Below are 26322 nucleotides of genomic sequence, written 5' to 3' on the forward strand. Positions count from 1 at the left end.
ACTTTTTTCCCCCTTTTCACCCAGTGCCTGGCTAGAAACAGGAGGGGAGATGGGTTGCTTTGCTGACAGCAGTGGGTGAGTGACTATCTAACTGGAAGCACTGAGCAGGGTGGGCACGGGAGTAAACCTAAATATTTGTTAACTGTTTGTCATGGAGAGGGGGGGGAGGAAGTAAAATCTGGATGCTGAGGTCAAACAGGAATGAAGTGTCTCTTTAGTACAGGATTGGGATTTTGTATCGCTAAGTGCTCCTCTCCCTTGCTGGGTGCAGGAAGTAGCTTCTTCTTGCAAGTGGCTGTTGGGCTCCTCTGACATTTCTGAGGACAGCCATGTTCTAAACAGTCTCCGAGCAAGCCTCTGCTGCATGTTAGGTGTATGCGTGGGGGCTTATTGTTGTGGCTTGTTACTTCCTAATGGGAGCCTGATTGACGTGCCAGAAGATGATGGAGCTCTTTGTGGTGAACTGTTTGCTTTTTATGGTTTCTAGGTGATTCTCCGACCTCATGGGCTCACTGACCTGTAAGGTACCTGCTCTCAGGGCTCCTTGGGTTGCTGGCTTCCCATACCTCACTCTAGCACAGCATGGTCCGGGCCTCTTCAGCATGCCCTAAAGTCCATACTTCCAACCTGTTGCGTGAGGGAAAGAGGACAGGAATGGAGAGGGAAGCCAGGAAACATGTGCGTCTGCAGGATAGGTAAGTGGGTAGTGCTGTAGCGTTCCAGACTCCACATATAGTTACCAGGACCCAGGAGTTTATAGAGAGCCCACTGTGCCAGTCCCATAAAAGGAAACCACTGAAACAGATTAAAATAGGCACATTGAGAAAGGTTGTAGCATCTTAATAGGGAGCAAGCTACTTCCGCAGGCAGCTTAATAGGGACCAAGCTGCTTCCAGTGTACTAAGTGTTGTGTTCAGTGCCTGGGACTCTTAGAAATAATAATAATAATAATAGTAATAATAATAATAATAAATAGGTATTATTATTAATTCCACATATATGTCTTAAGGCAATGTACACAATATAATAAAAGCAGCTAAAAAACACTCCTAGTTAAAACAGCACAGAAAATACCAGCAAATGAATTGAAAAACAATAAAGTCAGACACCCACAACAGAGACCTATTTCATCCAGCTGGGAAATCTTGTCAAAACCAAAATATCTTCAATTGTTTCTAGAAAGTTCAGGTAGTGGCTGCCTGTCGTATCGTGACATGAATGCTGTTCTACAGAATGGGCAGCCTCGCTAAAAGCCTTGCTCTGTGGATGGGGCTTCTGATCTCTTTGGGACCTTTAGGAGAAACTCCCCACAGACTGAAGTGACTGGCTGGGTATATAAGAGATAAGGTAGTCTCTGTTTCTGAGTTGACTATGCTTAGTTTTATTTATTTATTTATTTATTATATTCATTTGTTGTCTTTACACGGAAGTGTCTCAAAGCAATTTATAATGTAAGAATAAAACTAACAAGAGACATTAAAACCAAATATAAGAACAAAAACAAAGTCCTAAAATGCTCAACCATAAATATATGTAAAAAGACAGATCCAACCCACCCTGCTAAAAGTGTACACACAGAAAGAGGCCACAAACATATCTGATCAGCCCAAAATTAAGGGCCAAAGGCCTGGGCAAATAAAAATGTTTTTGCCCAGTGGCTAAATACAGGCAATGATTGTGCCGGCATAACTCCTTCAGGAGAGCATTCTATACGTGGGGAACCACCACTGAAAAAGCCTGTTCTTGTGTCACTACCCTCTGTACCTCCCTTGGAGGGGGCACCTAGAGAAGGGCAAACTGGAGGAACAGCTTTGTTTTTAAAGTCCCTTCCTTGCATGTAGCTACATGCAAATTAGTGTTCTTCTTTCCAGAATTCCCCTTGCACTGCATGTGTTTAGCATGGAGCACTTCTGGTCTGGATCAAGGAATGGAGTGCCATAAACGTTAGAACCAAATTGAGGATTTTTAAAACACATCATCATTATATCAGCCTTAAACTGGTCCAACATAGGTACCCTCTGGTGGTTAATGTGTGACACTCAAGAGCCGGTGACCTAATAAATGAGTAGTTAATATACTGCTGGTGTGTTGCATATTCAGCTTGTCATAGTTGAATCCTCATCTCTAACTCAATATGGAGCAGCTGTGTGGTGCTGCAGCTAGAGTCTGGGGTATGAATATAGAAAACCCATTTGGAGCCCACTGGATGGCCTCCCTTGAGCAGGTGTCTACCTCACAGCCTAATCAACTATATGGATTTGTGTGGCTAAAATTCCATCATCAGCTCCCTGCAAGAAAGTCAGGATACAAATGGAACCAGTAAATAAAACCAAGTATATCTTCTAAGCACATTTGCCCTCATCTACATGAGGGCAGGCACCTTCCATGCCGTAATGATGCTTACAAGAACCAAAGTGGTCTCGTAATGTATATTATTTTGATTAGATTTGTTACCTGCCCTTCACCATAACATCCTGCCCCTTACCATAAAGTACCATAAGGTACAGTTAAGCAATGTAAAGATAAGAACATAAGAACATAAGAAGAGCCTGCTGGATCAGGCCAGTGGCCCATCTAGTCCAGCATCCTGTTCTCACAGTGGCCAACCAGGTGCCTGGGGGAAGCCCGCAAGCAGGACCCGAGTGCAAGAACACTCTCCCCTCCTGAGGCTTCCGGCAACTGGTTTTCAGAAGCATGCTGCCTCTGACTAGGGTGACAGAGCACAGCCATCATGGCTAGTAGCCATTGATAGCCCTGTCCTCCATGAATTTGTCTAATCTTCTTTTAAAGCCGTCCAAGCTGGTGGCCATTACTGCATCTTGTGGGAGCAAATTCCATAGTTTAACTATGCGCTGAGTAAAGAAGTACTTCCTTTTGTCTGTCCTGAATCTTCCAACATTCAGCTTCTTTGAATGTCCACGAGTTCTAGTATTATGAGAGAGGGAGAAGAACTTTTCTCTATCCACTTTCTCAATGTCATGCATAATTTTATACACTTCTATCATGTCTCCTCTGACCCGCCTTTTCTCTAAACTAAAAAGCCCCAAATGCTGCAACCTTTCCTCGTAAGGGAGTCGCTCCATCCCCTTGATCATTCTGGTTGCCCTCTTCTGAACCTTTTCCAACTCTATAATATCATTTTTGAGATGAGGCGACCAGAACTGTACACAGTATTCCAAATGCGGCCGCACCATAGATTGATACAACGGCATTATGATATTGGCTGTTTTATTTTCAATACCTTTCCTAATTATCGCTAGCATGGAATTTGCCTTTTTCACAGCTGCCGCACACTGGGTCGACATTTTCATCGTGCTGTCCACTACAACCCCGAGGTCTCTCTCCTGGTCGGTCACCGCCAGTTCAGACCCCATGAGCGTATATGTGAAATTAAGATTTTTTGCTCCAATATGCATAATTTTACACTTGTTTATATTGAATTGCATTTGCCATTTTTCTGCCCATTCACTCAGTTTGGAGAGGTCTTTTTGGAGCTCTTCGCAATCCCTTTTTGTTTTAACAACCCTGAACAATTTAGTGCAATAAGATGCAATATTAAAATCAGGTAAAACAATTTATAGTTAGACGATACAGAGAGAAGCATTTTAAGTGTACACTTGGCAAGTATATGAAACCAGAAGTAGCCATGTTTTGTTGTATAAGATTTGTGCAGTGTCAAAAGTGTCTTTGATTCCAGTTACTATGGTGTATCCTTTCAGTAGCTTGCAGCAGCAAATTTTACCCCCTGTCCACATCTATTTCTCCAGGCTTATAGTTTACCCATTCAGATTTCTCTGCCTTTCAGAAGGGGCTCCAATGTGTCACTGGTGCTGGACATGAGTTCTCTGAGCACCACAGAACCCATTTTATCAGTGTCTACTCCTAGAGATGTCACCGTGCAGCTCCTGAACACTACTGGCCATGTTCTTTCTCAGAAGATGCTCCAGCAGCAGAGCTGGAGCCTGGAGGAGCTTCAAGAAGAGTTTGCGGTGAGATACTTCAAACTGCCTCATCCTGATTTCATTCCAAGCTAAGCTCCTCCAATTGCCAACAATCCTGTTGCTCCCTTGGGACCACCTACAACACAGTTGTGGCAACAGTAGCAGACCTTTTCCTGTGGCTAGGAAAGTCTCTAGAGGCAGTCCAGGAGGACCCCATTAGAAAACTGTAACACTGAAGGAATGGGGAACCTGTGGTCCTCCACATGCTATTGGACTCCAAATCCCATGAGCCCCAGCCAGCATGGCCAGTGGTGATGGATGATGGAAGCTCTAGTTCAAGAACATCTAGAGAGCCACAGATTTTCCATCCCTACGACGATGGGTATTTTGTGCTAGCAGAGCAGTAAGGCCACATACATTACACACCATATATTTAAAGCACATTTAAAGCACACGAGTTCCCCCCAAGAATCCTGGGAACTGCAGTTTGTTAAGGGTACTGGAAATTGTAGCTCTGTGAGGGGTAAACTATAGCTCCCAGAATTCTTTAGAGGAACTCATGTGCTTTAAATGTATGGTGCGTTTGCAACCTAAGTCGAGGTACAGATTCTTATGCAGTGAAGGGCCTCATTGGAAGGTGGGAGGTGGAGATCTTCCTATCATGATACCAGATGCAAATTCTATTTGGAAAGGGGCAAGGCATCAATAGCCTCTCTTTCCTACACTTTGGGTACTTTATGTTTCAGAAAGGGGAATGTTTCAGCAATTCCTTCTTTCTTCCTTTACAGAAAATCCCCTCTAACTTTGCCAGTGCAGAAGAACTGGACATCCCCAGACGAGCAGCAAAAGACAGATACAAATCCATCCTACCAAGTATGTTTATTTTGGGTCCTCATGTGAACAGGAAGAGTGTGGGGAAATGACAAAGAAAGGCAGACTGCTGGACCCATAAATTCTCATTGGGATTCTTTGGCCAGGGTCTCAATCAAGATATAGGTCACATCCTCACCATACATTTAAAATACATGGCTTCCTCCAAAGAATCTGTTTGTTAAGGGTGCTGGAAATTGTAGCTCTGTGAGGGGTAAACTGCAGTTCCAAGGATTATTTCAGGGAAGCAATATGCTTTAAATGTATGTTGCCAACATGACCTTGTATTCTTGCAGCATAGAGGGCTTTGGGACACCACCAGGCCCCTGTTTTCAGTACTGTCTCAGTCAAGGCCCTTGAGGTCTGTGTGTAAGCCCTCCCATCTTACACACATATTGAGAGGTTGCAAGACCAATAGTGTAGTGGCAAATTCAGAAGTGCAGGGTCCCTTCATGATAGTTAGAGCCCCTCCCCCTCCCCCCTTTTTTGCTTCTGGGTTGAGAATGAGATTTTTGTTAATGCCTTCTCCCACAACAACAGCTGTTGACCTAGGAGCCAATCACCATGAAAGAGAAAGAGTGTTAGCTACTGAAAAGAGTCTTCTCAGGGGCTTACTCACCTCCTTTCACTTTGATTGGCTCCATTCAGCAGGAAAGGACAAGGAAGCACGTTAAAAGATTCTTCTCAGTGGCTAACACACTCCCCTTTCATGCTGATTGGGTCATATGATGCTGGAGACATAGGGACCCTGCTGGGACCCTGTTCCCAAAAAAGTAAGGGGTCTAAGACCCCCTGAGATCCTGGACAACTACACCCCTGTGCATTACTCTAGTTCAGCTGCTGCCACTGATACATCAGTGAGTGAAAAGGAGACACAACACAGCTATATAGTAAACCAACAGCATTTTTTTTTATGATCAGGTTATAAAGACTTCTATCTTCAGCTCATAGGAACATAGGAAGCTGCCTTGTACGGAGTCAGACCAATGATCCATCTAGCTCAGTATTGTCTTCACTGACTGGCAGCGACTCTCCAGGGTTTCAGGCAGGAGTCTCTCCCAGCTCTACCTGAAGATGCCAGGGATTGAATTTGGGACTTTCTGTTTGGGACCTTCTGCAAGCAAAGCAGATGCTCTACCACTGAGCTATGTCCCTTCCTCTTCAGAGAACAGGAGCTCAATCCAGGGCTGGCCATACCGTAAGGCCTGAGGAGACCTTTCAGACAGCAGATGTTGGGCCTTGGGGGCAGCAGCAGCGTACTATCTGTTTCCCCAGAACCCCCTGGGCATTCCCACTGGTAGATAACAGAGGTGTGTGTGCCTCATGGCATGTCCTGTGTCCTTAAACTAGTTTGCTGCCCCTTGTCCCAGCCCTGTCCAGGGAAGCTGTGGTGATGCCGCTGCTGTAAAGGTGGCTCCCCACCACAACATTGGCCGCTACTGCCATGAGGGAATGTAGTTCTCAACAGAAAAAAAAGGTTGCCTCCCTGTTCTGCAAAGACTCCACCCTTTCAGCTTCAGGAGCCATCAGTTTGTTCCCTGCTGCCTAAAACTGTCATAAGGATACCTTGTGGCTTTAGAAGCTGTGATGAGGTGAAGTGGAAAAGATTCTGAAAGGCCGGAGACATAGGGGAACCTCTCATAGATTGTTTTTAAAATATGTGTTTTAAATTGTATATTTGTTTTAATGTTTTTGATTGCTGTAAACCGCCCAGAGAGCTTCGGCTATGGGGCGGTATACAAGTGCAATAAATAAATAGATGCCATCCTGCTTGTGAAAGATGGTGATGGGAGTGGGAGTGGGAAATAACTAAAGGCCATTTTATTTCCCAGGTAGGCTTAGGATCTGCCATTGTGTGGGGTGAAGACTCTATCTTTCTGAGCAGAAATAAGATAACTGCTCTTGTGTTCTGCTTCTGTAGTGACATACTTCAGTTCTGACATGGCTATTGAGGAGGCAAATGTATTGTAAATAATGAGTCTGAGCAAGAACAAAGGGCTGTATCCAGCTAAGGTTTACTGAGAGTCGGACGGTTGAAATTGATGGACCTAAGTTAGTCATATGCACTACTTTCAATGGGCCTACTCTGAGTAGAACTACCATTGGCTACAAACCAGAAGAGCAATGAAGTAGCAATGACTAAGTCCTACATGCTGGGGCCACCTCTTTTTGGGAGGCTCTGGCCACCTTTTTGACCTGTTAGGACAGGGATGGAATCTGTGGCCCTCCAGATACACTTGGACTACAACTCCTATCATCCTTGACCATTAGCTATACTGACTGGGGCTGATGGGAACTGGAGTCCAACAGCATCTGGAGGCCAAAGGGTCAGAAGATGATACAGTCAGGTGCCATATCTACTCTATCCAAACTGTTCTTCCAGATCCCCAGAGTCGTGTCTGCCTCAAGAGAGCTGAGGGCCAAGAAGATGAGAGCTACATAAATGCAAACTACATCCGGGTGAGCCAGAGGGTTGTCTAGAGATGAGAATTGTGATGATGGTTGTTGGGATGTGTCTTACTTATGGTTATTATTTCTGTCTCACCCATTAGGGTTATGCTGGGCAGGAGAAGGCCTACATCGCAACCCAGGGGCCCATGCTTAATACAGTAAATGACTTCTGGACAATGGTGTGGCAGGAAAAAGCTCCTCTCATAGTTATGCTCACGAAACTTAAGGAAGAGAAAGAGGTATTATTCGTGTGGGCCTGCAGCAGGGCTGGCCCTATCATTGGAAGAGTCAGACGGCCATCTCAAGTGGCAGATGCTGGATGTGTCTGTGTGTGTGAGGAGCAGACAGAGCTGTGTGTGCCCTATGATCTGCCCTGAGCCCCCTAAGCTAGCCTGCTGCCCTCAAGTGCAGTGGAGGATGTTACTCCATCATCTGTATTAAAGTAAGATCAAGTGCCAGTCCAGCTGGCATCTGTACATGGAATGGGCAGGGCACCATCTTGTCCTTTGCCTCAGGAACAAAAATGTCTTGGGTCAGCCTTGGCTGATAGGCTTCTCTCCACCTGCTTTGAGGAAGCATAAATGAATCACCTATATATATATGGACACTTTTATTCTGGCCCAGGACTCGTATATGTGACTCTTTAGCATTAGTAGTAAGAAAATTAGTTATATTGTTTCCACAATATAATGGTAAGGATTTCAGGATTAGGATTTGGTATATATATAACATGGTCATCTATATTGAAAGCAATGGACTCTTGGCAGGTAGCAAAACTGCTCATCCTGCATCAGATTCTGAAAGATAGCAACTGCTTAATATGTATCCTCACAGCCACCCAGGTGCTTCCAGTCCTGTTAAAACTCCATCTTAAGATCTGCCCCCCTCCTTCTGTCTGTGTGCAACCTGTAAAACTACAACTCCATTCTTTCTACCCCACTAGGGTTACCAACCGTACTCTTTTAAGAGTACATGTACTCTTTTTGAGATGGTGCAACAGCATACTCTTACTTTTCACTTATCGAAGCCAAATGTACTCTTTTTGACATGACAAAATGATGGTAACCCTATACCCCACCCACTGCAGAGCAACTGGTCTTAGGTCCTACCCCTATAGGCAAATTGCTGATTGAAGGAAACAATCTTCTCTCCAGTTGTTACATCCCACCGAGGAAACATCAATAGAACATCCCATACTATTAACAAGGGATCAGCTTGAGAAAGGATGGTTACCAAGCCACTGTAACAGCATGTTTTGGGTCATAAATACAGGGGGAGATTTGGCAATAGGATGCTGACATTTCCAACTACGGACCAGCTCTGTGCTACAGGAGGAGAGGAAATAATGAAGCCTTCAATGACACTTTCACTCTTCTAAAATGCATCCCAAGTAGTGAAACTGAGCCAGATTGCAGTACAGCATAGCAGAACCTTGGTCATGAATTGTTTACATCCCATTCCTTACAAGATCACTGCTGTGCTGTGAAATCTTATGCATGCTTATTCAGAGAGAGTGGAAACGTTTACGCAGAAGTAATTGAGTGGGGCTTACTTTTCCTGTCCCAGGGTATGGTCTGAAGGCACATGAGGCCACCACCTTCCTGAAGCTAAGGAGGTCTGGGTCTGGTTGATGCTTGGATGGGAGGCCACTTGGGAACTACATGTATGCTGCCTTGGGTTTCTTGTTGAAAGAAAGGCGGGATAAAAATAATAAATAAATAAAATATTACACTAAGTTCCTGAGTCAATCACTTATGCTGCCACTTGTGCTCATGGGGTTTCTTGTCCTTTTTATTTCAGAAATGTGTCTGTTACTGGCCTGAAACAGAGGCAACCTATGGGCCATTCACCATCCGCATTCAAGGCATTTGTGAGTTTGAAGAATACACCATCCGTACCTTTGCTCTGAAGGTAGGCAAAGAGAACTTGGGACAAAGCAGTGACACTGTTGATTACGGTGCCTCCAGACAAATGTTTATCGTGGAATTGGTGCTGCTCATGCACACAAGTTTTTACATGGTCCACATGACATTGTCATAATGAAAGTTCCAGCCACTACTTTTTTGACATTTAATCTGGATTTCCTTTTATGGTGGAATATCTGCTAAGTAAAAATAATCTGTTATATATTGGCAGTCACACTTGGTCTGGAACCCTGTTAGTGCATTTTTAAAAATTATGTTATTTGACATGTGTGTGACTATGTTTTGGTGAGTGGTCTGTTGCCACACACTCCTGGTTCCATTTGCTCCTCACCAGAGCACAAGGCCCAAATGATATGAACATGCCTATTTCTACCAACTGCTGCATGATGAAGGCATGTTGGCAGAAGGGCAATTTTTCCATGAACTCAACTCATATGGGGAATTACCTTGGAGAGTGTAATTACAGTACGTACATCAAGTCCTATGTATATAAAAAATTATACAGAGGTCTTATGAAAAACCTCAGTATTAAAAATAATAAAAATTGAAATGAATGCCTCCCCCAAAGCACAGACCTTCATTGTGCCCATTATGAAACATGTTAACTAAGGGCTGGCAATATATTTGCTCTTGTACCCTTTTTTTTAAAACAGAAAAACTTATGTGTGTGCCCAGAATGGGAAAAGATAGTGGTTGGTGGGAGAGTAGTTATTGAGAGGAGATGCCAGAACAAACAGCACAGAAACATTTCATCAAGACCTGCCCGCTGGTGGGATGGGAAATAGCAATATAGCTATGAAAAGCAGAAGACTTAAGGCTCCTCCAGACTACCTGTTTATTCAGCATTCATCCTGATTTGCTTATATGGTGGTTAGATCATGATTGTGTACACATCATACATTTAAAGCACATGTCTTCTCCTAAAGAATCCTGGAAACCATAGTTTGTTAAGAGTGCTGGGAATTGTTGCTCTATGAGGGGTCAATTACAGGTTCCAAGATTCTTTGGGACAAGCAAAGTGCTTTTAATGTGCTTTAAATGTATGTTGTGTATGTAGCCACTGTCTGGTCTTTATTGAGCATTCATTCCGATTTGTTTACGGAGCAGTTAGATGACAATGAGGATTCCTTCTGATTTGTTTGTGAGGTTGTTAGACATCTTCCCATTAATCATCCCATCTGTTCATCCCATCCTTTTCAGTTCATTTCCCTATCACTTCCCTAACCACAAACAGTCCAGGGGAATTGTTGTGCTAGACTGACAGAGTGCTTTAAACCACTTTAATTGCACAAACCTAATGTGCCGCTATGCATGTGAATCCCTTGCAAAATAGCAACAGTTTGGAGGCACCCTTAAGCTGTGCTTGTCTGGACCCTCGTGTACCAATCATGACATGCAAACAGAAAAACTGTTTCTCAATGGTGCATTTGCAAAATATTGCCCCTGTGTCTGGAGCACCCTATGTATATGGAACAGGAAGAGGGTTTTTCTTCAAAGGCCTAGGCACTATCTGGTCTCTTTTCAATACTCTTCTTACAGTGGCCTGCCAAAAGTTTTTTGCAGGTAACAACTTTGGGTGTGGGGTGGTGGTGGTTGTACATTTATTATTCAGTTTTATTCATGATTTGTTGCTTTTGATTTTGCTCTTTTGATTTTATGTTTATATTTTGAGAGCCAGTGTGGTGTAGTGGTTACAGTGTTGGACTAAGACCTGGGAGACCAGGGTTCGAATCCCCACACAGCCATGAAGCTCACTGGGTGACCTTGGGCCAGTCACTGCCTCTCAGCCTCAGAGGAAGGCAATGGTAAACCACCTCTGAATACCACTTACCATGAAAACCCTATTCATAGGGTCACCATAAGTCGGGATTGACTTGAAGGCAGTCCATTTTTGTCCATTGTTCTTTTTCACATTGCTAGTGTCTGTGAGCTCCTGCTGTTTCTGCTGCTGCTGAAAGATTTTTTTTTTTTTTACAAAGGAAATAAACCAAGTGGGACCTGCAACAAAATTTTGTGGTGTGAAGCACCCCTGTTCATTGCTTGTTAGGGCGCATTCAGGCAGGTGTGTTATCTCACAAATAGGTCATTCAGATCGGATGTTTCTGTGTGTGCAATTGGCACGTAAGGGTGCACACACACACGGTATTTTACTCACCATATTCATTGCTATTTATCTGCTTGCCAACCATACCAGTAGGTAGAGTTCTGCAGAAAATATCCCAGGTATATTTTGTCATTGTTTATTTATTTATTGTTTGATTTATATCCCATCCTTCCTCCCAGTAGGAGCCCAAGGCGGTTTTTCCTCCCCTCAGTCATTCATCCTTCAGTTACCTTACAGGATTAAACTGCAGTTTGCTTGTCCTTTGTTAAAACACACACACACACATCTGTAATTTTGCAGAATTGTGCAAACATCTGTCATAAAAACAAGTTGAGGCTGCTTAGTGGTCTGAGTGCGTGTGTGCATTCGGCAAATGAAGATAGTTCCTCTCTACTAGCCTTTTGCAACTGACATTAAACGTAAAGCACCCAGGGATCCTGAGAGAGGAGGGAGGAATCAAATCAAATGAGGCTCTTCTTGCTGATTTTTCAAACTTCTCTAAGAGTCTCCTGCAACAGAAGAAAGCCCTGCTTTACTGAGGTTTGGACAGGTTTGAAAAAACAGCAAGAGGTGGCAAGGGGGCTTCCTGCTGCACAGAGATGTTTGCCTCTTCCTGCTATTCTCCTCCCTCCCACACACACACACAAAAAGCTGAGTGGCAGGCTTCCTCTTGCAGGAGACTCTTGGGAAAGTTTGAAAAAAGAAAGAAAAAGAGCCTCAGGACTGATTTGATTTCCATCCACCCTCTGAGCAACAGAGTGCTTTAACCTGAAGTTGAGAGAGACACATTACCTTAACTTACAGAAAGCTTGGCACATGCACACCGCACACCCCTCACTCAGAGCACTAAGCAACTCCAAACATTTATTTTTATTATTACACAATATTTTATTATATTGTGAAGATCTGCTCATGTGAGAAGCAAGTGGAAGTGGGTGTGGCAATAGGGGCCACCCATTGAATTGTCACCACACATGACAAACCCCCAAAATGTGCTAAGGGTCTTCTACACCAGCTGTGACTACAGATAATGGTAATTTTTACTTATCAGATTTTTTGTGGTAAGGGGAAATTGGGATTGAACGAAGAAAAAGTACAGGCTGGCATTTTGATGATGACTATGTTGTGTAGATGGCTCCTACTGGGAGGAAGGGTGGGATATTGTTGGATGTTGTATCTGGCGCAAGCAGATGCCCCGGATGCAGAACAGTATAGTGACAGGCTAGATGCCAGTTGAAGCAATGAGCCGGACAAGCAATAAGTTTTAAGAGTTACTTTACTGACAATATATCACAAGCTCTCTCTATACAAACTCCTCGACCCCCACACCCTGCCAGTTTGAGTTTCCAGCTATATACTGATAAGACAGCTGGTTGTCCTGGCAACGTGTCCTTGAGGAGTGCACGTCCACTCCAGCCTTGTGAGCTACTTGGCCTTGTAACTCTGCCATGGAAAAATACTCTTAGGAACTTTTTACTTGCCAACACCCCCCACCTATTTTTCCATAAGCAGCACCTTTTACATTTGTTCACATTTTTGCTTCCATTTGTCATTACATTTACATTTCTTGCATGATATATTATCCTGTTTACATTAACATCAGTTCTGTTTCATTATTTTTATTACATTCATTTCTGCATTTACTTATATCATTTTCTTCCACATGATACATCATCTTTTTTTTCAGTTTACATGTTCAGTTCAGTGTACTTCTACATTTCTTTGTTCCTTTATTTTTCAGAGGTTTTACAAACATCATCAGTTTATCTCTTTGGGTTTTACACACTCCAAGTATAATGTGTCAGCATCCATTACCCTGTGTGTTTGTGCTTCAATCCCCTTTACTGTGGCAATCCTAAATCTGTCAGGCAGCACACTCACATTTGCCCTTCCAGAACGTCTCAACATTTGCTTGTCACTTTTACCAAGGTATTCTTTTACCCCTGTTTCTCTGTCATGTACTGTGGGTGCATTTGTACTAGACTTGGCTTCAGTGTTTCTTGCTGACACAATTGCTTTGGTTTGCTGACACACGTTACAGGCTACATATTTACCACAATTTCTTAATGTCACATCTTTACTATTTTCAGTTGCTTTCACCACATTTTGATATCCTATATGTCCCAATTTTCTGTGCCATAAATGTACACAATTATTGTGGGGTTTCTCATTGGCACACATAAGCACATGATTTGTTTGTTTCAAGTGTAGGTAGAACAATGAGTTCTTTACTATCCCTTTCATGAATATTTTGTTCCCTTTCATGACTTGACATGAGCCCCTTTGAAACAACACATTGAACCCCATTCCATTAAGTTTAGAAACTGACATTATGTTACTTTCAACATCTGGAATAAACAGCACATCTGTCATAATCGTATTAAAACCTGCTAATTTCACTGTACCCCTACTTTTGATCTGTTTCTTAGATCCATCAGCCATTATTACATGATCCTCTACGTCACAAAATGTATGAAACATAGATTTATCTTTGATTATACTATTTGTTGCCCCACTGTCAATTGCCCATAAATATTTACAGTTATTTCCCTGCTCATTGTTAATACATTGCTTATTCTTACTAGCATAGATCACCTGTACACATGGTTTTCTTCCTCTTTCTCTTCTTCTTGCTTCACAATTCCTTTGAAGATGTTGCTTGGAACCACAAAAATAACATGCCTTTTGTCCACACAGTCTCTCTTGTGCAGCTTTGTTGTTCTGTTTTTCCACGTTGTGTTTAGACTCAGTCTTTTCCTGCTTTGCCATTTCCTGCCTCCTTTGGAATTCTTGTAAAAGTTTGCCTTCTATATAATCCATATTGAGATTTGCATCGTCCATTGCTTCCAAAGAGCTCACCAGACTATCATAACTTGAATCTAGTGAAGCTAATGTGATATACACTTTTTGCGTTTGAGAATGTTCAATTTCACGTTCTGACAACTCAGTAAACAGTCTGTTTATTTCCAACAAATGCTCTGACATGGTTGTATCTCCAGATAAGCGCATCTGATACAATCTTCTGGCAAGATATATTTTAGAACTGGCAGTCTTTTTCACATGAATATTTCTTAAAGTTTCCCAGGTTTCCTTTGCCATTGTTGCATCACGCACGTGCAGTAATTGAGAATCATCAATAGCAAGAACAATTAACGCCTTTGCCCTCTCATCCAGCCTTCTCCAATCTGCTGGAATAGTCACCCCGGCGGGTGGGTCTTCTGCGATAGCTTTCCACAGGTCTTCTTTCACTAGAAAAGCCTGCATTCTCTGTTTCCAAGTGCCATAATTTTTCCCTGTCAGCCTTTCCAAGGGAATCCCGGCCGATAACATAACAGACATACTTTCACTTTTCACAGTTCACCGCCTTTGTAATTAGAGCTTCTCACCTCTGTCCTTCAGTTAGTTTTTTTTTCCCACGGCTCTCTCACAGCTTTCAGCTCAGCTTTCGGTTTCTCCGTCTCTCTGCTGTTTTTCTCGCTGGTCTGCAGTTCTGGCTTTTCTCTGCCGCTTTTCTGCAATCCTCCGCTCCAGGTAATCCTCAGCACCAGGTAACCATCAGCACCAGGTAACCATCAGCACCAGGTAACCATCCTCTGCTACCACTTGTTGGATGTTGTATCTGGCGCAAGCAGATGCCCCGGATGCAGAACAGTATAGTGACAGGCTAGATGCCAGTTGAAGCAATGAGCCAGACAAGCAATAAGTTTTAAGAGTTACTTTACTGACAATATATCACAAGCTCTCTCTATACAAACTCCTCGACCCCCACACCCTGCCAGTTTGAGTTTCCTGCTATATACTGATAAGACAGCTGGTTGTCCTGGCAACGTGTCCTTGAGGAGTGCACGTCCACTCCAGCCTTGTGAGCTACTTGGCCTTGTAACTCTGCCATGGAAAAATACTCTTAGGAACTTTTTACTTGCCAACAGATATAAATCAAATAATAAATAAATAATAATAAATAATAATAGAAATCTCTGAGAAAGAGCAGTACTGAGTCCACAGTAAATTGCCATGTGGAATCATCCATAGTCAGACGTGCTCATCATACTCCATTCTATTTCCTCTCCCACTTATCTTTCTATCCCGCCCTCCCTACCCCTACCCAATTTGCAATCTCTGGCTACTGATCCCAATCTCTGGGAGATGTGTTTGGGGTTCTTCCCCTTAGGGCTTTTTCTTGAAAGTTTTGTAGTTTTGCATTTCTGATGCCTCTTCCTTGTCTGTGGATGGTGCTGTTTTGGCACCATCCACAGGCCTTTGACACCTGATGGACTGGGGATGGAAGGATCTGTTGATTTTGGCTCTCTCCAATTCTCATTTTTCCAGTCTTAAATTCAGTTCTCCACATTTCTGCAATAACCAGCAATTTTTTAAAAAATAATATCCACCTGAAAAATTCTTCAGCATTTTAGTGCTAATTTCTCCTGATAAATACATTTCTATATGCAGTTTTGATTAATGCATACACTTTTGCAAGCATTTTCTCCTAATATAAATTGATTTTTGTATGTTATTTTCACTAATATATTCATTTATTATGCACACATTTGCCTAATATATACATTTTTTATAAACATTGGTTGGTTGGAGAACCACAATCACAAAATTTGGAAAAATGCAAATTAAGAAGAACGGCTGTGATTTGGTTCTCATATTGTTTTGGAAAGTACAAATTTGATAGATTCATCTTTAAAAATGAACTGAATAGAATTTCTCCCCCTTCCCTGTTTGGGACCCACACTACTCTTTTGACTTGGTTTGTTTTAAATTGATATTAATATTGTAACCTGTCCTGGGACCATGTGCTGAAGGGCAGGTAAGAATTCAGATGATGATGGTTAATATAAGCGATGAGAATGACAGTATGATATCTTCTGTTTCATAATGATTCTCAGCTCAAAGATGAAAGTCGCACTGTGAAGCACATTGTCTTCTCATCCTGGCCAGACCAGAAGACCCCAGAATCTGCCAAGACATTCTTGCACTTGGTTTTGGAGGTGGAGAAAATTCAGCAGGCCACAGAGAGCACGGGGCCTATTGTTGCGCATTGTAGGTGAGAAACATCCCTCATAACTCTGCTGGGGTGGTGTAAGGAGTTCAGCAACCTTAGCATGAACACAGACCTTACTAGACTGAAAATTCAGTTCAGAACTTTCGGACCTGCTGATTTATCAAGCCCTTTTCTTCCCTAAAGTATTTTGCAGGTGCTGGTAAGACAAGCAAAATGTATGGTCCTCTAGAGGCCTCTTTATGTGAGAGACAGTATTCCTGTCTGATGTATGTGTGTGAATGTTTCTGCCCCCTCTCCTGACATTCAGAATCTTTCTCAACCCCAAAGCCTCCAGGGACAGTGCAATCTGACATAAGCTTGGTGTTTCATTCAGTGCAGGAATTGGTCGGACAGGCTGCTTTATCGCTACGCAGATCGGATGCCAGCAGCTGAAGGACAAAGGAGAGGTGGATATTTTGGGGATAGTCTGCCAGCTACGCATAGACAGGTGTGTGCTAAATGATTAACAATCTTCTGAGCCTTCTCATTTAGAGGTAAAACTCCTGTACAGGGCAGAAAAAATGGTTTCAGCTATTGCAATGCATTGTATGTGGTGCTGCCTTTAAAAAGAGTTCAGAAACTGCAGTGGGTCCAGAACAGCGCCACAGTGTATTAACTGGGACTGAGCAGTTTGACCCTATTATGCATGTGTGTTGTCAGCCCCACCAGCTCACAGTCTGTTCCTAGGCTCAATTTAAAGTGCTTGTTTTAACAATGAAAGCCTTAACAACATAGGACCAGGTTACCTGAAAGACTGCCATCTCTCCCGTGTACCTACCTGAACCTTAAGGTGTTCTTCAGAGGTCCTGCTTTGAGAGCTTATACCAAACTGAGTGAGGCAGGTAGCTCCCAGGGAGAGGCTCTTCTCAGTAGTGGCACTCCAGTTATGGAACAGGTCGCATCCACACCATACATTTAAAGCACATGGCTTCCCCCCCAGAGAATCCTGGGAACTGGGAATTGTAGCTCTGTGAGGGGTAAACTGCAGTGCCCAGGATTCTTTGGGAGAAACCATGACTGTGCTATAAATGTGCTTTAAATGTATGATGTGTATGCGACCACAGTCTTCCCAGAAATGTTCACCAGGTTCTGTCCTGGTGGTCTTTTCACTCAGGCCTTTTATGATCTGGTCATCTTAGTTTTTTTAAAAGTTGTTTTAATTGTGCCTTTGGCTTTTAATAGATATTATTTTCTATTTTCTTTTCTTTCTTTCTTTTTTGGTCAGCTGCTCAGAGAACTGATATTTATTTATTTGACAACTTTTATATACTGCTTGATCATAATAAAACCTCTATGGGATGACTATATAAAGTTAGGAAATAAATAAATAAATGGAACTTCTCATGGTTCTAAGTCATGTAAGAGATACAAGAGGTTTTTTTTAGATGACTTAAGATAGAACCTCACATTACCATCAAGAGAGACAAGAAACAAATAAATTAATAGATGGGAAAGTATGAGGTTTTTTTTACTGTATATGTTTTGTATAGTATATAAAATTTCATATTCTAAAACCTAGCAGCAGTGGTACAGTTAGGTAATTTTAGACTCTAGACTTAGGGTGCAATCCAACTCGCCTTTCCGCCGGGCTGAGGGGAGTTGGATGCTGCGGACCTTTGGCTGTGCTGGCAGGCTCCTGGCGCTGCTGGGCACCGCAAGCAGCAGCCCTCCACCGCGGCTTAGCTGCTGCGCTGCCAGGAGCCTGCCGAGGGTCCACCGGGGATGGCCAGAATGGCAGATGGAGGGCTGACAGAAGTCGGAGGAAGCCCTGAAAATGCGGCATTCCAGGGGCGTGGTGGGGCACAGCCATGGGGGGGACTTACGTGGGTGCTAAGCCATCCGAAATCTCTGCCGGCCACATTTCCATGGTGGCCTACGGGAAGCGCATACTCCCTGGAAGGCCAGTTTGTAGGAGCTGGCACTTCAGCCAGGTCAGTGGCTCCTGAGCAGGAGGATGATCCCACAGGGCTTTCTGCTGGCTCCTCCTCCACCTTCTGCCAGCTTCCTGTCATTTGGATTGCTCTGCCTATGCTCTTACAAGTTACATCCCACCTTTAGGTGGTCATATGTATTACTTCACTTACTTCAAACAATCTTAAACACACTCTTTAGATCAGCCTTCGCTAACCTGGTGCCTTCTGGAGGTTTTGGACTTCAACTCCCATCAGTCTCAACATCTGGAGGGCACCAGGCTGGCAAAGGCTGCTTTGGATGGTAATGTGTATTACTTCAAAACAGTGGTTGCTGGTAGTCCCATGTCAGTGGGGCAGTGGAATAAGCTTCAGGTTTTAGTCCAAACTTTCAAGGAGCTGCCCAAGCTTCTGAAGGACATTGGACAGCTCCTTGAAAGTTTGGACTAAAACCCAAAGTGGATTACATTGCCACACTGACATGGAGCTACCAGCTGCCACTGCTTCAAAATGAGGTAAGTCAGCCCTGCTATGTTTGGGGGCCCTCCTGCTGACTTTTGCCCCAAAGTCCTATCTGAGGTATCACTGCTGAGCAGTCACAGTGTGTGTTCTTGGATACAATAGAAAAGGAAGCTTCTTTCTCTCCGGTCAGTTGAACTGTCTTTTAATTAGCTTGATGGTTTTCAAGTTGTGTTCTAGGGGACTTTGGAGTTTTCTGGAAGCTTATAAAAGTTGCTCATTGAGAACATCAGTATTTTATTTATTCATTCCTTCATTTATTAACATCTTTATCCTGCTCCAAACCAGCCTACCAGTAGACTCTTAAGAGAGTTAATAACATTTAATTGCAATAATAATATAAAACAGCATAAAAACATAACAACCAGACATCAACAAGTTTCAAAAGCAGCAGGAAATCACACTAATAAAATACTATTAGCAGTCATCTAGAGAGGCAAATGCCTTTCTAAACATACTTGTCTTCACCAGTTTCCAGTAATGGAGGGCAGCCTTCCCTGAAAGACTTGCTCGATGCTACTGATCTCTTTTATAACAGGGTGGGGAATCTGTGGCCCTCCAGATGTTGTTAGACTCCAACTCCCAGCAACCCCAGCCAGTATGGCCAATGGTCATCAGGGATGATCAGAGTAGAGGGTCACTAATACCTGGAGGGCCACAGGTTTTGCTTATCCCTGCCCTACATTGTGCTGACTCAAGGGAGCAGTTGATGTGTTGTAGGGTGTATTTCACTTCATGCAGGGGGTAGTGAAGCTCAGTAGGCCTGGTCAGCACTCCATGGGAACTATGTGTCCTAGTGCAATAGTCTTCAGCCTTTTCAGACTCAGGACATACCTTCAGTATAAATATACATCAAGGGTCCACTTCTTTTTTCAACTGTATATGGATATATGATAGCTGTATGCAAATGTATGAAGGGCCGATAGAGCAGACATACCCTCTGTTGCTCCACTAGAGCTAATGGATGGAAACTGCAAGGAAGAAAATTTCAGGTAAACATTAGGAGAAACCTCCTAATGATGCATCTGTTCAACACTGGAAGAGACTTCCTCAGGAGGTGGTGGGCACTCCTTCACTGGAGGAACTTAAGCAGAAGCCACCATGGCTCTCTGTCCAGGATGCTGTAGTTGTGTCCTGCACTGCAGATCTAATGTTGGGCAGAGGGACTGGACTAGATGACCTCCAATGTGTCTTCCAAAATTCTGGGATTCTATGCATATGTATGGTTGTGGGTGCTGGTCCACTGGTTGAATACCAGTGCCCTAGTATATGCCCCAGACTTTTCTGCAATATTTAGGGGTTCTGTGGCAGGCACACAGAGATTATTGGGCAGGGAAATATAAATGAGTGAAGGGTTCCCTCAAGCCAGAAGGGTTGAAAACCACAAATTAGTCAATGCAGTGCCCATGAAAAAAGCATCCATTGTGACTTTGGTAACAAGGCTGTTCATTATGGAATGTGCCTGGACCATTTCTGCAAGGGCTGTAAGGGTGCATATGCCAATGCCACTTTTCCAGTAAGTGCATAGAACTAATTATGATTGCTATGTCTAAGGAATTCCATTCTTATCAGATTTATTTATTTATCTATTACATTTATATCATACCTTTTCTCCAAGGAGCTCAAGGTGGCATACATGCTTCTCTTCCTCCCCATTTTATCCTTACAAGAACCCTGTGAGGTAGGTTAGAGTGAGAGACAGTGACTGGCCCAAGGTCACCTAGTGAACTTCATGGCTGAGCAGGGATTTGAACACTGGGCTCCCAAGTCCTAGTCCAACACTCTAACCACTATACCACATTGACTCTGGCTTTCCATCCCAAACTTAACTAAAATATTCATATTTGCTTTATGCCAAATTGTTCACTTCCTACACAGATACAACTCAAATGACTTGCAGGGCATATTGATGACCCAGCACCTCTGTTGCTCATGGACCACTGCAGTGGACTAAGCCTTAAAACGTATATAGACTAGTGATAAAGGGAGCAATCCACTAAGCACCACTGCTATGTAGTATCTCAAAGCCCCACTGAAATGCACAGAAGTTGCTCAAAAGTAACATTTGGTGTAAAACAAGGATGGGGAAGATATAGCTTTCCAGATATTACTGGACCCCAACTCTTGTCAGCCCCAGCCAGCATGGGAAAGGACCATGGCTCAGCGGCAGAGCATCTGCTTTGCAGGTGGAACGTGCCAGTTTCAATCCCCAGCATTTTCAGTAGACTGGAAAAGATACACATCTAGAATCCTGGAGAGCCACTGCCAGTCAGTGTAGACAATACTGAGCTAGATGGACCAATGGTCTGATATGGTATGATGCAGTTTCATACATTTCCTATTTTAACCCCCTACAATTCACCAATCGTAGCTGCTAGTGTTTCATTTTCTCCAATATTCCTCCATGATCCCACTGTGGCTGCTTTCTTACTTCACAGTGACATCCCTCACTCCTTCCCCTTCCCTGGGCCATAATTCTGGACACCAGTTGCAATGAGGCCTCTAACATCATGTTATTTTTTACCAGTACCAGCTTACTTTTTTTGCACCTTTAGTACATAGATGCACTGGAAGACTTGTTTCACTTTCTTGAACAATAGGCAGCTGCAGTTGAATTGTTTGCAAACCATATTTGGCTCTCAGTATGTCATTTGGACACCACTTCCATAGATTAAGAAAACAGTAAATGGCTCAAGAAGCCCATTGTTTTGCAGGATTAACTTACTGTAGCTCCCAGTATACAACTAAATAGCTTTTCTTTGTATTACAGGGGTGGAATGATACAAACCAGTGAACAGTACCAGTTCCTCCATCATACACTGGCCATGTATGCTTCACAGCTTCCTAAGATCACAGACTGCTAATGCCATTTTCTTGCGTTAGCATGCAGAACTGGCTCCTACTTGACACTTGGCTTGCTGGAACATTTTCCTGACTCTCCAAATAACAGCAATAGAGAAAACTATTTATATTTCAAGCACTGGACCTGTAAAATCTTCCCAAGAACAACTACTTGGTTCTGATTGCATGCAATTGGAATGTATTCTATCTGGAAGCAGACTTTAAATTCAAATGTTGTCTTTCTTGTGTTTGTTTTGAACACTCTGAATTATTTGTATAAACTCAAATCAGCTTTCAAGTTCATTGAAAGTAGTTGGTTCTGTTTGCAATTCAGTATATATGACTGATAATTCAATTCACTAACAAAAAACACATTGTAATTTAGACCAGGGATGGGAAACCAGGTGTTGCTGGACTACAACTTATGTAATTTCTGACCATTGGCCATGCTGGCTGGGTCTGATGAGAGACAGAGTCTAACAATGTTTCTGGAGGGCCAAAGGTTCCCCATTCCTAATTTGGACCTAGTGGATCGATCTTGTTGTGAGTAACGAGGCTGTTTCATCACCATGGAAAGGTACCCTCAGGTGTCAGGATGCACAACAAGAAAAAGTCTTACTTGTGTAAGTTTTCCATGTCCACCCAGTCATATTTACAGTAAGTACAGTTATAATGTGCACTGACCAATTTAAATGTGAACATTACCACGCAATCTTCTGGTTGAGAGCACTGCTCGCCATGCTATTATTACACATAAATGGGCCAGTGCCCATGTGAATTTAAACATGGCCAGATGAGCATGGAAAGCTTGCAAATGTAAGACCTGTCAATGTCTTGCTGTATATAACACAAGCCCTATCTTTTGATGGTAACCCCCTAGGGCCATAGGAAGCTGCCTTATACAAGGCAGAGCATTGGTCCAGATAGCTCAGTATTGTCTTCACCAGAATGAGGAAACTGTGATCCTCTAGGTGTTGTTGAACCACAACTCCCATGAGCCCCAACTAGCAAGGCCAGTGGTCAGAGATGGGAGTTGCAGTCCAACAACATCTGGAGGGCCAGAGGTGTTCCATCCCTAGTCTACCAACTTGCAGTAGCTCTCTAGGATTTAAGACAGAAGTCTTTCCCAGCCATACCTGGAGATGCTGAATATAGACCCTGAGACTTTCTGCAAGTAAGCAGGTGCTCTACCACCAAATATAATGCATATTATGCATATTGAAGCAAACAATCTTAATTTCACATATACACTCATGGGGTCTGAACTGGCAGTGACCGACCAGGAGAGAGACCTTGGGGTTGTAGTGGACAGCACGATAAAAATGTCGACCCAGTGTGCGGCAGCTCTGAAAAAGGCAAATTCCATGCTAGGGATAATTAGGAAAGGTATTGAAAATAAAACAGCCGATATCATAATGCCGTTGTATCAATCTATGGTGTGGCTGCATTTGGAATACTGTGTACAGTTCTGGCCGCCTCATCTCAAAAAGGATATTATAGAGTTGGAAAAGGTTCAGAAGAGGGCAACCAGAATGATCAAGGGGATGGAGCGAATCCCTTATGAGGAAAGGTTGCAGCATTTGGGGCTTTTTAGTTTAGAGAAAAGGCGGGTCAGAGGAGACATGATAGAAGTGTATAAAATTATACATGGCATTGAGAAAGTGGAGAGAGAAAAGTTTTCCTCCCTCATAATACTAGAACTCGTGGACATTCAAAGAAACTGAATGTTGGAAGATTCAGGACAGACAAAAGGAAGTACTTCTTTACTCAGTGCATAGTTAAACTATGGAATTTGCTCCCACAAGACACAGTAATGGCCACCAGCTTGGATGGCTTTAAAAGAAGATTAGACAAATTCATGGAGGACAGGGTTATCGACGGCTACTAGCCATGATGGCTGTGCTCTGCCACCCTAGTCAGAGGCAGTATGTTTCTGAAAACCAGTTGCTGGAAGCCTCAGGAGTGGAGAGTGTTCTTGCACTCAGGTCCTGCTTGCGGGCTACCCCCAGGCACCTGGTTGGCTACTATGAGAACAGGATGCTGGACTAGATGGGCCACTGGCCTGATTCAGCAGGCTCTTTTTATGTTCTAATGTTCTTGTAATCTAGACTTGCTAAAATAGGCATGGAGAACCAACCTGCTGGTCCAATTGTGCTCAGCATGGGTCCCAGTTTGGCTCACAAGGCCATTTTCCCAAAGTCATACTCACCTGCCCTGCACCTGAAAGTATACTCCCAGTTGTTCATTGGGAGGGGGGTTTGCTGTCACTGATGATCAGCCGATTGGTGGTGAAAGCTAGCCTGCTGATTGGTGGTGCTAAGGAGTTCTCAATGGGTCCTCTGCTGAAAGTGCAGCTTGAAGGCACATTCACAGTGTACGGTTATTCCACTTTAAACTGTCATGGATTTCCCCAAGGAATTCTGGGAAATGTAGTTTGTGAAGGGTGCTGAGAGGTTTTAGGAAAGTCATATTCCCCTTACAGACCTACAATTCCCAGAGTTCTCTAGGAAGGAGGATTGACTGTTAAACCACTTGGGGAACTGTAGCTCTATGAGAATAGTAATCTCCTAGCAACTCTCAGCACCCTTCACAATCTACACTTCCCAGGATATTTGCAGGGAAACCATGACTGAAATGGAATAATAGTGGAATAAATGTACAGTGTGAATGTGACTGAAGTTAATGCCTATCAGCTGACAGGCAATAACTCCAGCTGGCTGGAACTGGCTGCAATACTGCATTCCCTGTGGGGCACTCCAGCTGACCCCTGCAGAATGCTGAGCTTGAAGTCAGCACCCATCAGCTAATTGGTGGTAACTTCAAGCTTGAATTGGCTGAGCTTGGATTTTCCTCTATAATGCACCTTGCTATACTGCAAAGAAAAAACAGATCATCTGATGTCATAAGATGATTGACAGGTGAGCAGGGCATCACCTGCCCAATCTGACAGCCCCCAATGAACCTACACTTCAGGCCTAAAAGATGTGCTTGGATGCTTCCCAGCACTGCTGGATTGCAGGCTTTATTGTTATTTATGTAGTGCAGGGCTGTCCAACCCTTACTCCCTGGGCTGCATACAGCCTGCCAAGAGGACTTTTGTGCTGCCCCATGACCCCCTAAAAGTTGTCAAGTTTTTAAATTGTTTTCAAATTGATTGCTTCTTCAAGTCCTCTGTTGTGATGCCACAAGTCCTTAGGGTTTTTGTGCCAACCCCTATTTGATTTTTTCCTTGGACTGCTCCATAGGTCTTTTGCAATACAAAAAGGGTTTTTGTATCAAAACTCCCACCCCAATGTGGCCACTGACCACTCCACGCACCCCCTACTGTGATTCTGTTATGCCAAAAGGTTATGTGACACCTACCCCATGTGTCTCTTAAAATAAAAAATAAACTAAAATTTGGCCATGCTGATTTTTACTTTTGGACTACATCCACTTTGACATTTAGCCCCCGAAGGGTTGACCATGTGGCCCTTGGGCCAAAAAACGTTTGCTACTCCCGCTGTAGCACCATCAGTGTGCATGGTACTTTATGGAGTTCAGGATTCTCCTCTTGGATGCTTTTGCTGCAGCTTTCAGCCTTCACAGTTCCTGTTATTTCTAGTTAACTACCAGTGATATCCAGTTCATGGTACTCCAGGCTTTTAATGTAGTCCAGTTCATGTTTTGTGTCTGGAATAATCTCTAACCTGTGAGACCCATGGATTCCCAGCCAGCAATCACTGTAAGCCTCCAGGCTCCTGTGCATGATTTTAGGCAGGATAGAAACTAGATATTGAAGAAAACAATGGCTCAGTCAGTTCATACAAGGTTTCAGGAGTGAAGATTATAGCCACAGCATATCTCCCCCAGTCCTGCTGCCGCCGCCACACTACCTGAGGCTAAACTAAGTTTAGGATTATGACCAAACCCACTTTTGTGGTTTGTCATCCCCCAGACAAACCATGAGTGGAAAACCAAGAACAAACCTTGGTTACAATTTGTGGCTTTTCTGGAGCGAGACAAACCATGAGCCCAAGGGTTTGGATATAACACTAAGGGAAACCATGCTTTAGCTCCAGGTAGGATGACAGGGAAATGAGCGCTGCAGCCATGATCTTCACTCTAGGAACCCACTTTTGCTCGTTCATGGTAAACCATGGTTTGATTTAGCTTTACATGTGAACTGAATCAATGCAAAACTAGCTGGAAGAGCACAGAGCTCTGAAAAGGAGTGGGAGTTCAGGGGTTAGCAATTTAAAATGGCACTATCATCCTGATCCTGCAAGTTAGTGGATCACTGAGATGTGAGCAGTAGCCTGAAACCTGCCTAACCCGCCTAGATGAGAAAAGTTTTAAGGAACAAGGGGAGGGGCCCTGAAGCCCAGAGTTGTATGAGTCTCTGCATAGTCTGTAAAGATCTACAGAGAATCCGGCTCTTAGGATTTTATTTATTTTATTATTTGATTTATATCCCGCCCTTCCTCCCAGCAGGAGCCCAGATTTTAGGAATCTGGCAACTTTTTTGAGCCCTTACCTCTATCTATTGGAACAGGCTGGGGGGGGGATGCCAGAAACTTAAGGCAACTCCCCCCCCCAAAAAAAATCTGCCCTCAAAAATCACATCACATTTTTTTCCCTGAGGTTCAACTTGTTTCTATCTCATTTTACTGGTTTTAGGAAGCAAAATCAGTGGCGCTGCAGGGACATCTCCTATACTCTATGCATT

The 26322-nt window shown here is 43.4% G+C and overlaps 1 protein-coding gene across 2 annotated transcripts; it reads left to right on the forward strand.

The window, feature by feature from the left end:
- Positions 1–25012, forward strand: PTPN7 (protein tyrosine phosphatase non-receptor type 7). 2 transcript variants are annotated; one of them, XM_061631847.1, is made up of 10 exons: positions 1–75; positions 488–695; positions 3806–3989; positions 4730–4814; positions 7195–7271; positions 7364–7501; positions 9063–9173; positions 16190–16347; positions 16679–16792; positions 21544–25012. In XM_061631847.1, exons 2-10 carry the CDS (start codon positions 583–585, stop codon positions 21635–21637), a joined length of 1074 nt encoding a protein of 357 aa, XP_061487831.1. In that variant the 5' UTR covers positions 1–75; positions 488–582; the 3' UTR covers positions 21638–25012. The 2 variants fall into 2 exon arrangements, with proteins under 2 accessions (XP_061487831.1, XP_061487832.1); XM_061631848.1 differs by having other exon boundaries at positions 16684–16792; positions 21544–21656.
- The last annotated feature ends 1310 nt before the right edge of the window (positions 25013–26322 follow it).

Source organism: Rhineura floridana, chromosome 6 (genome assembly GCF_030035675.1).
Source record: "Rhineura floridana isolate rRhiFlo1 chromosome 6, rRhiFlo1.hap2, whole genome shotgun sequence".
In the NCBI taxonomy this organism is placed as follows: domain Eukaryota; kingdom Metazoa; phylum Chordata; class Lepidosauria; order Squamata; family Rhineuridae; genus Rhineura; species Rhineura floridana.

Excerpts from the sequence above, each read along its gene's own strand:
- PTPN7 (XM_061631847.1), top strand. The coding sequence starts at position 583 with ATGGTCCGGGCCTCTTCAGCATGCCCTAAAGTCCATACTTCCAACCTG. Across the intron at positions 9,174-16,189 it reads TCCGTACCTTTGCTCTGAAG|CTCAAAGATGAAAGTCGCAC; the intron begins GTAGGCAAAGAG and ends AATGATTCTCAG. Across the intron at positions 16,348-16,678 it reads CCTATTGTTGCGCATTGTAG|TGCAGGAATTGGTCGGACAG; the intron begins GTGAGAAACATC and ends TGTTTCATTCAG.